At 37.0% G+C, this 11,916-nt stretch overlaps 1 protein-coding gene across 1 annotated transcript; it reads right to left on the reverse strand.

The window, feature by feature from the left end:
• On the reverse strand, positions 925-1,935 carry LOC109826478 (putative nuclease HARBI1). The gene has a single exon (XM_020393507.1). The coding sequence runs from the start codon at positions 1,933-1,935 to the stop codon at positions 925-927; it is 1,011 nt and encodes a 336-aa protein (XP_020249096.1).

Raw genomic sequence — 11,916 nt, forward strand, 5'->3', positions numbered from 1 at the left:
ATTTTCCCTCATAATTGCCTTCAAGAGCACTGCTCAATTATTTTGCTACCTTTTCCTCAGAGTCCCCTGTTCACAATTATCCTATTAAAAAAAGAAATAGAGTAAATGAACTTTTCAGCAAGAGAGACAACTTTGATGCAGGTGAAGAGCAAATTGAACAAAACCAATAACGTTTCCATCTTTTGGAGGATTGGTAAAAAAACAACTCTAAAATTCCTATATAATTTTGATACTTGTTTGTTAGATAACTGGCCAAGCATTTTCAAGCTTGAAGAGGAGGAGGAGGTAGAGAAGGAGGAAGAATTTAGGGTTTGGAGAAGGGGAGAGGGAGGTGATGAAGTTTATGATGGTGGTTGAGGTTGTAAAGGAAGTGAGAGACTTGGCTTGAACTATTTGAGGATGCGCTTGAGGTTAGTGATGGTGGGTGAAGAGGTGAGAAAAGAGGATGAGAGGGGGAGGAGCGACAGCTTTTGCAGCGGTGCTGGTGTTTAGGGCATCTCCAACCCTTTGCCTCAAAATGGTGCAAATTTTGCACTAAAATGGTGCAAAAGTCACATCTAACAGTAATTCATCTCCAACCTATTGCACCATTTTTTGCACAAAAAAAGAATATTCTCAGTATCTTTCTTTTTATCTACTTTTATATGATTATTTTTTATTCCCTATATTTTTAACTATTTCAACAATTAACCTCACATATCAAATTTTATTTTTTTCACATATTTTCCAAACAAAATGATTTATTATTTAAAAAATTAAACTAATAAAACAATAAAATATTATATACCTGTTATTAATATTGCCAAAATATTACATTCAAGAACACAACAGAAAATAAAATGTAAGAAAATAATTAAACATTAACAACAATGTAAAAATTACAAATTTAGTATGCTCTTAACTATCTGAATTAGTGTATTCCTCTCATAGATGATCTATCAATGCATTACGAAGCGCAATATGAGCATCTTTATCCTTGATTTTTCCGTAACGTGCAATAAATTGAGTAAATCTTGTAGTTTCATCTGCTACCATATCAACTTCTGGTGTTGGTGCTTCCCTCACTTCTTGAATTGGTGCATAAAGATCACGTTCATCCTCGATTATCATATTGTGCATAATAATGCATGCAGTCATTATGTCATGTAATACATGTTTTTTCCAAAAACGTGCTGATCCTGCCACGATTGCAAATCGTGATTGGAGAACTCCGAACGCACGTTCTACATCTTTTCTACATGCTTCCTGTTTCATGGCAAAATATTTTTTCTTCCTACCTTGTGGCTGTTGGATTGTTTGTACAATAGTAGCCCATTTCGGATATATACCATCAGCTAAATAATAACCCATATTATACTCTTTTCCTTGAATAACATAGTGAGCGGGAGGAGCAATACCTTGAGCTAGGTTAGAGAAAAGATTAGATGACTCCAGCACATTGATATCATTATTGGTGCCTGACATACCAAAATATGCATGCCATATCCAAAGATCATAATCTGCCACAGCTTCGAGGAAAATAGTTAGTGACCCACTACGTCCTGTGTATTGCCCAGACCATGCTGTTGGACAATTTTTCCATTTCCAATGCATACAATCAAGACTTCCTAACATTCCTGGAAAACCACGTTTTTTTCCAATATAGAGTAGCCTAGCAATATCATTAGCGTTAGGTGTTCGTAGATACCGCTCTACGAATATTTCCACCATAGCACGACGAAATTTTGTCATACTTTCAATTGATGTTGACTCACCTATTTTAACGTATTCGTCCGTAGCATCAGCTGGTAGACCGTATGCCAACATGCGAAAAACAGCTGTTACTTTCTGTAACGGTGATAATCCCATTCTACCAAGTCCATCACTTTGTTGTTGGAAGTAATAGTCATGATCTTTCACTGCATCAACAATACGAAGGAACAAACTTCTTGACATCCGATATCGACGACGAAACATATCTTCTCCAAAACGTGGATTATCGGCAAAGTAATCAATGACCAAATTCTGATGCGCATTTTCTCGATCGCGGTTGATCACTGCATGACCGGGAATCGAGCCACCATGGATCGCGTTGGTATGTTGTTGTTGATTGTAAATTTTAACAGAGGCATCATGTTGTTTGATTGATGTACTCACAAATTACTCTTCTTCGGTTTCATCAATCTCTGCAATGATATTGGGACAGCAAAAATTATCATCATCCGAAGATGAAGATTGATGATAATGTATTGATGGACACTCCAACATCCGAAATTCATTTTGAAGTATAGCTAAAAAATGACTGAAGTATGCAGAAATGGAGAATAATAATTTACACAACAACGAGTAATTATGTGGATGTACCTAATCTTAGTATGCTATTATAAAACTTTGCTTAGCTGTATACATTGAACAATGTGTAAAGTTAGCAGCTTGATTTTAGGAAATGCTTTCTAGCTGTTATCAATTTGTCACAAAATTCAAATTTGCTTTTACTGTATATGTTGCGACAATGTGTAAAGCTGCGCTGATTTTCAAAAAATGATTCCCACTCGTATAAACTTTTCACACAATTCAAGAGAGCTGAGCTGTTATGTGTTTGTTGGAATTTGCCAGTAAAAAAGACAATGAAAGAATGTTGACTTGTATTTCTCTCAAAAATCGATTACAATTTGGATTCCGATTACAAAAGAGAGGAGAATGAATTTGAGTCTCCCCTTTGTTTAATTCTGGGTTCTTCACGGTGGCGATGAGATGTCTCCCTCGAATGCTCGCGTCGAGTTTGCTTCTCGTTGACGATCCGAACGTCTTGATTCACTAGAACGGGATTTTCTCCTCACGATTTGACGCTGTGGAGAACTTGCGTGGTAAGTTTGAAAATAACTCTTAACGAGTTGATAACTCAGAGAGCGAGTTTTAGAAGAACTTGCGGAGTAAGTTTTGAACTCTGATCGAGTTGATAACTCTGAACGAGTTTGAAACTCTTGAAAAAGAGTTGATTTGAACCGAAAGTCGGTTATAAGCCAAGGGAATGCTCCAAGGATTTTGTTGCTGCCGAAAGCTCCCAGAATTCCCCCAAAAGGTCAGCCGAAGATCTCTTCTTTGTTGCCCCCAAAAAGAAGGATCTGAACTCAGTTGAGTTTCCCACTATTTATAGGGTATTTAGGGGTGTAACCGTGGGGTGTAACCGCCCCCTCTTAAACAGCTCCCTAAATAGTGGGGAAAACGGTTTTGAAACCGTTCTGTTAGTGTTTTGAACGAGTCAAAATGCTGAAAACAGCGTTCTGGGCCCAAACTGTGCGTTTCTGGACCTGAAACGCAGAGTTAGGCCTGAAAACGCACAGTTGGGCCTGTTTAAAGGCTGAAAACGCACAGGTCGTGCTGTTTTAGAGACGAACTCTGCGTTTTAGGCTGAAAACGCAGAGTTAGGCCTGTTTAAAGGCTGGAAACGCATAGGTCGTGCTGTTTTAGAGACGAACTCTGCGTTTTAGGCTGAAAACGCAGAGTTAGGCTTGTTTAAAGGCTGAAAACGTACAGGTCGTGCTGTTTTAGAGACGAACTCTGCGTTTTAGGCTGAAAACGCAGAGTTAGGCCTGTTTAAAGGCTGGAAACACACAGGTCGTGCTGTTTTAGAGACGAACTCTGTGTTTTAGGCTGAAAACGCAGAGTTAGGCTTGTTTAAAGGCTGAAAACGCACAGTTAAGCCTGTTTTAGAGATTAACTCTGCGTTTTGATGTTGAAAACGCAGAGTTGAGCCTGTTTTAGGCTGAAAACGTACAGTTCGTGCTGTTTTAGAGATTAACTCTGCGTTTTGAGGTTATAACGCTGGTTCGCCCTGTGCGTGTTGGCCTTCTTGTTTTGATGATGTTTAACAAATAATTTACCATTAATGTTGTTTATCTAGTATTTGTGTTTTCTTATTTATTATAGACAAACAACGTTGTTGGAGGATGGATGGAATAGAGCTTCAACGATCATATCCAAAGGAGATTGGCGGAATGTCGGTGAAGCAATATACAATTCAAGTTAAAGATCAAGTTCAAAGATTAAGTTCAAGCTTCATCCGCAACGTGTAGCAAGTTGAGCCATAATGAAGATCAAGATCATTGCTTGGGTAACTTTAGTTTAGATTTTATATTATGTGTGTTAAGTACCTTAAGCTCAATATCATATACACACACGTATTTGGTTTCTATGTATATATATAGTTATATATATACATGCATGGTTTTGAGTTTTCATGCTTTGGACACACTTGCGAAATACATGAGTTTTCACAAATAGAAATTCAATTTGAGAAATTCTTTTTCTAACATGTTTGTTTTCATGTTTACAAACATTTCGCAAAGTTTCATCAAGTTTGAAATTGATTTGTTATGTTTAAAGGAATTTACAAATTCACGTTTTCGTTCGTGCACATGTTCGTGCATGTTTTACAAAACAGATAAGTTTTCATAAATGGGAAGTGATATTTGAAAAATTCTTTCTCTGACATGTTTATCTACATGTTTAGAAACTTTCCTCCAGTTTTTACTATTTTTGGAGTTGATTTACTGTACCAATTGATTTTACAAAATCGTATATGTTAACAGTTTTTCAGAAACTGTAAAGAATTTTCGGTCGACCGACAATATAGCCGTTGTCTCCTAACGGCTATTTCTGAGCTGATTTGTCTGGGGCTGTTTTGTCATTTTGTTTGGGGTTTTTGTTTAGATCTTGAGTGGGTATAAATACCCAATTGCTGATCTCTTTTCAAGTATCTAAGAAGTTTTTAAAATAAGTTTTAAACAAGGGTTTAAAGTGTGTTTAAGGGTTTGTTTTGTTTGTGAAGAAGTTTTCACAAGTGGAGGAGATCATCTTCTTGTTTGGGCTTCAATCTCCATCTCTCCATCTTGTTATTCAGAGAAGAATCTCTAAACTCATTTCTAGCTATTTATTATTTTGTTTATAATTTCTATATGCTAGATTTTAATTGAGTTTAGTTTTGATTTTGATTTCACTCATTGTTTACACACACCCACTTGAGCTTATTGTATTTGCATTCATAATATATTAGGGTTGTGAGAGTTGTAACATTGAGTGTGGGCTTTTATTGTGTTCTCATCCATATTAGAGAACAATTTATATTTGTTACATTGTGAGATTGTTAGGTTTTCGGTGAGCTAGAAACCGAGTGTGTTGTGAAGTTTTCGGTGAACTAGAAAACCGAGTGTGGAGGAGTGACGTTGTTCGGTGAGCGTTGAAAACCGACACTGTGAGGTGTAAACGTTATTCGGGTGAACGTAGAAAACCCGGTTGTGATAGTGGATTTCTCCCCGGGAGTGGGGAGCGGAGACGTAGGACGGAAGGTCCGAACTCCGTGATCATATCGTGTGTTTGAGTTTGTCATTGGCGCATTTGCTTTTGCATTTATCTTATATCGCTAATTGTACATTGCTCATTTATTTCATCCACTATCTAGTTCATTTTGTTTACCTTTGTGTTGTTTATATATCCTTGCATATATCTCATAGTATATCTCTTTGCTAGGATATTTACCTTTGTTCATATTGCTTATTCTTGCTTGTAACATATTGTAGATCTCTCTTGCAAGAATAATTTGTTAATTAATTTTAATTGGTATTTAATCGGATTAGATTAGCATAAGACCCTAATCACCCCCCCTCTAGGGTCTAACAATGCGTTTTGGCTCCTTGAAAATATGAGAGTCGTCAGATGGTAACTCCCGATGTTGATTGTGAAGGCTGTTGAATTGGGGCCTTCATTAGTTGTTGTGAAGGTCGTCAGATTGTAACCTTCTACGTGAAAGTCCTTAAATTATAACCTTCTGGAAGTCGTCAGATTGTAACTTCCATCATCGGTGTTTGATGGGGGATCAACTATTTATTGTGATTTTTAGACAGCCTACATGTATACGTTGGACAATGTGTAAAGCTGACCTGATTTCAAAAATTGATTCCCACTCATACAAAGCTTTCACACAATTCAAGGAGAGCTGAGCTGTGTATACGTTGGACAATGTGTAAAGCTGAAAGCTGACCTGATTTCAAATTTTGATTCCCACCGACAACGTTGGATAATGTGTAAAGCTGACCTGATTTCAAATTTTGATTCCCACCGACAACGTTGGATAATGTGTAAAGCTGACCTGATTTCAAATTTTGATTCCCACCGACAACGTTGGATAATGTGTAAAGCTGACCTGATTTCAAATTTTGATTCCCACCGACAACGTTGGATAATGTGTAAAGCTGACCTGATTTCAAATTTTGATTCCCACCGACAACGTTGGATAATGTGTAAAGCTGACCTGATTTCAAATTTTGATTCCCACCGACAACGTTGGATAATGTGTAAAGCTGACCTGATTTCAAATTTTGATTCCCACCGACAACGTTGGATAATGTGTAAAGCTGACCTGATTTCAAATTTTGATTCCCCCCGACAACGTTGGATAATGTGTAAAGCTGATCAGTTTGTACAAAATGATTCAATTTCAAATGTTGACCACCGACAAATTCAAATTCAAATTCAAATTCAAACAAAAAAACAAATTTGGATTGGCTATAAATAACATTCACGAATTCTACTTCAAACCACCAAATTCGAAGTATTTCTGATCTCCAAACCAACCACTTTTTACAAAAAAAAGCTGATCAGTTTGTACAAAATGATTCAATTTCAAATGTTGACCACCGACAAATTCAAACCAACCGCAAATTAAATTCAAATTCAAATTCAAATTCAAAAAAAAAAAACAAATTTGGATTGGCTATAAATAACATTCACGAATTCTACTTCAAACCACCCAATTCGAAGTATTTCTTCAAAGTATTTCTGATCTCCAAACCAATCGCTTTTTACAAAAAAATGTATGTTCGATCAACTGGATACACGGTTACTGAAGATGTGCTCCTTTGTCAAGTATTCTTGGATATTTCTCAAGACCCTATTATCGGTAGAAACCATTCTCGAGATGCATTTTGGTCTCGTGTGGAGGACAAATACAATGAACTTCGAGATCAGCATTTTGAGATGCGTGTGAGCCGACGTTCTCGAATGGAAATCATAAGTAATGAAGTAAGGAAATTGAATGCGTGCTTGAGACAAGTAGAGAATCTGAATCCAAGTGGTGCTTCAGATGAAGATATTGTAAGTATTCTATTAATTATCGTTTGAATTTTATTATTATTGTTGAAATACATAACTTGATGTTCACTATAATTTGCAGTTAGTTCGAGCAAAGATGTTATTTATGCAAGAACCAAAGTACAAAAAAGGTTTTAAATTTGATCATGTCTGGAATATGGTTAAAAATTTTGAAAAATTCAAAGATGATGTCCCCACAGCAAGACAAGTTGGTCGAAGACAATCCCAAAGTGTGAACTTCGACTCGTCACAATCAGATAATCCCACTCCGGAATCTCCTATATCAACATCTCCTGGACTGTCATCACTTACTCCATCTGAACGACCTATTGGGGGTAAAAAAAGCTAAATTAAAAAGGAAAAATGATGATCATGAGTCAAGTGTAGTGGAGTCCATCGAGACCTCCAGCAACCGATTTATAGACAGGTTAGACAAGGCGAGCTTGGACAGGCAAGTAGTGTTTGATATCGAACGAGAAAAGATAGCCATGAAAAAAGATAGAGATGAATGGAAAATTATAATGAAAGATTTGAATTCCATTGCTGATCCAAACGTGCGTGAGTACGTTCGAGCTCAACAGATTAAAATAATACAAAAAAGAAATCAACAAGAACAAGGGTCTGCTTCTAATTTTGGCAATTATTTCAATGATATTGGACACTCTGGCCCCGATCTACCAGATTATTGAGAGTTGCTTGTCCATCTCAGGAAATGTTCTATGTTTAGTTTGTATTTTATGTTTTATTTTAATGAAGTTTTATATTATGCGTGTCAGTTTTTATATGTTATGTATTTCAGATATGTAAATTATATTTGAATTATGTATTGGGATTGCTCTTTATATTTCATGGGACTTTACTTAATATCTAGATTTTAATATTATAATTAATAATAATGTCTTTTAAATTTTAGCATTATTTTTAATTTTAAAAAATAATTTATTTTGTCCAAATTATACAATTGGGGTAAAATTATAAAATTTAAATATTATTGGGGTTGTTTTATATATTTAATGAAACAATTGGGGACAAATTGTAAATATATAAAAGTATGAGGTTTAAAAAAAATTGAAAAAAAAAACAGTAATGGGGGATGAACAGTGCGACGCCAAATATAGCGTCGCGCTGTTCATCCCCGTCAAAATGCGGCAACAAATGCCGCTCGATTGGAGCTCCCACGCAGCGGCATTTTCACTTTTCGCCTCAAAATGCCGCATAATGTGTAAAGCTGACCTGATTTCAAATTTTGATTCCCACCGACAACGTTGGATAATGTGTAAAGCTGACCTGATTTCAAATTTTGATTCCCACCGACAACGTTGGATAATGTGTAAAGCTGACCTGATTTCAAATTTTGATTCCCACCGACAACGTTGGATAATGTGTAAAGCTGACCTGATTTCAAATTTTGATTCCCACCGACAACGTTGGATAATGTGTAAAGCTGACCTGATTTCAAATTTTGATTCCCACCGACAACGTTGGATAATGTGTAAAGCTGACCTGATTTCAAATTTTGATTCCCACCGACAACGTTGGATAATGTGTAAAGCTGACCTGATTTCAAATTTTGATTCCCACCGACAACGTTGGATAATGTGTAAAGCTGACCTGATTTCAAATTTTGATTCCCACCGACAACGTTGGATAATGTGTAAAGCTGACCTGATTTCAAATTTTGATTCCCACCGACAACGTTGGATAATGTGTAAAGCTGACCTGATTTCAAATTTTGATTCCCACCGACAACGTTGGATAATGTGTAAAGCTGACCTGATTTCAAATTTTGATTCCCACCGACAACGTTGGATAATGTGTAAAGCTGACCTGATTTCAAATTTTGATTCCCACCGACAACGTTGGATAATGTGTAAAGCTGACCTGATTTCAAATTTTGATTCCCACCGACAACGTTGGATAATGTGTAAAGCTGACCTGATTTCAAATTTTGATTCCCACCGACAACGTTGGATAATGTGTAAAGCTGACCTGATTTCAAATTTTGATTCCCACCGACAACGTTGGATAATGTGTAAAGCTGACCTGATTTCAAATTTTGATTCCCACCGACAACGTTGGATAATGTGTAAAGCTGACCTGATTTCAAATTTTGATTCCCACCGACAACGTTGGATAATGTGTAAAGCTGACCTGATTTCAAATTTTGATTCCCACCGACAACGTTGGATAATGTGTAAAGCTGACCTGATTTCAAATTTTGATTCCCACCGACAACGTTGGATAATGTGTAAAGCTGACCTGATTTCAAATTTTGATTCCCACCGACAACGTTGGATAATGTGTAAAGCTGACCTGATTTCAAATTTTGATTCCCACCGACAACGTTGGATAATGTGTAAAGCTGACCTGATTTCAAATTTTGATTCCCACCGACAACGTTGGATAATGTGTAAAGCTGACCTGATTTCAAATTTTGATTCCCACCGACAACGTTGGATAATGTGTAAAGCTGACCTGATTTCAAATTTTGATTCCCACCGACAACGTTGGATAATGTGTAAAGCTGACCTGATTTCAAATTTTGATTCCCACCGACAACGTTGGATAATGTGTAAAGCTGACCTGATTTCAAATTTTGATTCCCACCGACAACGTTGGATAATGTGTAAAGCTGACCTGATTTCAAATTTTGATTCCCACCGACAACGTTGGATAATGTGTAAAGCTGACCTGATTTCAAATTTTGATTCCCACCGACAACGTTGGATAATGTGTAAAGCTGACCTGATTTCAAATTTTGATTCCCACCGACAACGTTGGATAATGTGTAAAGCTGACCTGATTTCAAATTTTGATTCCCACCGACAACGTTGGATAATGTGTAAAGCTGACCTGATTTCAAATTTTGATTCCCACCGACAACGTTGGATAATGTGTAAAGCTGACCTGATTTCAAATTTTGATTCCCACCGACAACGTTGGATAATGTGTAAAGCTGACCTGATTTCAAATTTTGATTCCCACCGACAACGTTGGATAATGTGTAAAGCTGACCTGATTTCAAATTTTGATTCCCACCGACAACGTTGGATAATGTGTAAAGCTGACCTGATTTCAAATTTTGATTCCCACCGACAACGTTGGATAATGTGTAAAGCTGACCTGATTTCAAATTTTGATTCCCACCGACAACGTTGGATAATGTGTAAAGCTGACCTGATTTCAAATTTTGATTCCCACCGACAACGTTGGATAATGTGTAAAGCTGACCTGATTTCAAATTTTGATTCCCACCGACAACGTTGGATAATGTGTAAAGCTGACCTGATTTCAAATTTTGATTCCCACCGACAACGTTGGATAATGTGTAAAGCTGACCTGATTTCAAATTTTGATTCCCACCGACAACGTTGGATAATGTGTAAAGCTGACCTGATTTCAAATTTTGATTCCCACCGACAACGTTGGATAATGTGTAAAGCTGACCTGATTTCAAATTTTGATTCCCACCGACAACGTTGGATAATGTGTAAAGCTGACCTGATTTCAAATTTTGATTCCCACCGACAACGTTGGATAATGTGTAAAGCTGACCTGATTTCAAATTTTGATTCCCACCGACAACGTTGGATAATGTGTAAAGCTGACCTGATTTCAAATTTTGATTCCCACCGACAACGTTGGATAATGTGTAAAGCTGACCTGATTTCAAATTTTGATTCCCACCGACAACGTTGGATAATGTGTAAAGCTGACCTGATTTCAAATTTTGATTCCCACCGACAACGTTGGATAATGTGTAAAGCTGACCTGATTTCAAATTTTGATTCCCACCGACAACGTTGGATAATGTGTAAAGCTGACCTGATTTCAAATTTTGATTCCCACCGACAACGTTGGATAATGTGTAAAGCTGACCTGATTTCAAATTTTGATTCCCACCGACAACGTTGGATAATGTGTAAAGCTGACCTGATTTCAAATTTTGATTCCCACCGACAACGTTGGATAATGTGTAAAGCTGACCTGATTTCAAATTTTGATTCCCACCGACAACGTTGGATAATGTGTAAAGCTGACCTGATTTCAAATTTTGATTCCCACCGACAACGTTGGATAATGTGTAAAGCTGACCTGATTTCAAATTTTGATTCCCACCGACAACGTTGGATAATGTGTAAAGCTGACCTGATTTCAAATTTTGATTCCCACCGACAACGTTGGATAATGTGTAAAGCTGACCTGATTTCAAATTTTGATTCCCACCGACAACGTTGGATAATGTGTAAAGCTGACCTGATTTCAAATTTTGATTCCCACCGACAACGTTGGATAATGTGTAAAGCTGACCTGATTTCAAATTTTGATTCCCACCGACAACGTTGGATAATGTGTAAAGCTGACCTGATTTCAAATTTTGATTCCCACCGACAACGTTGGATAATGTGTAAAGCTGACCTGATTTCAAATTTTGATTCCCACCGACAACGTTGGATAATGTGTAAAGCTGACCTGATTTCAAATTTTGATTCCCACCGACAACGTTGGATAATGTGTAAAGCTGACCTGATTTCAAATTTTGATTCCCACCGACAACGTTGGATAATGTGTAAAGCTGACCTGATTTCAAATTTTGATTCCCACCGACAACGTTGGATAATGTGTAAAGCTGACCTGATTTCAAATTTTGATTCCCACCGACAACGTTGGATAATGTGTAAAGCTGACCTGATTTCAAATTTTGATTCCCACCGACAACGTTGGATAATGTGTAAAGCTGACCTGATTTCAAATTTTGATTCCCACCGACAACGTTGGATAATGTGT

Source organism: Asparagus officinalis, chromosome 10 (genome assembly GCF_001876935.1).
Source record: "Asparagus officinalis chromosome 10, Aspof.V1, whole genome shotgun sequence".
In the NCBI taxonomy this organism is placed as follows: Eukaryota; Viridiplantae; Streptophyta; class Magnoliopsida; order Asparagales; family Asparagaceae; genus Asparagus; species Asparagus officinalis.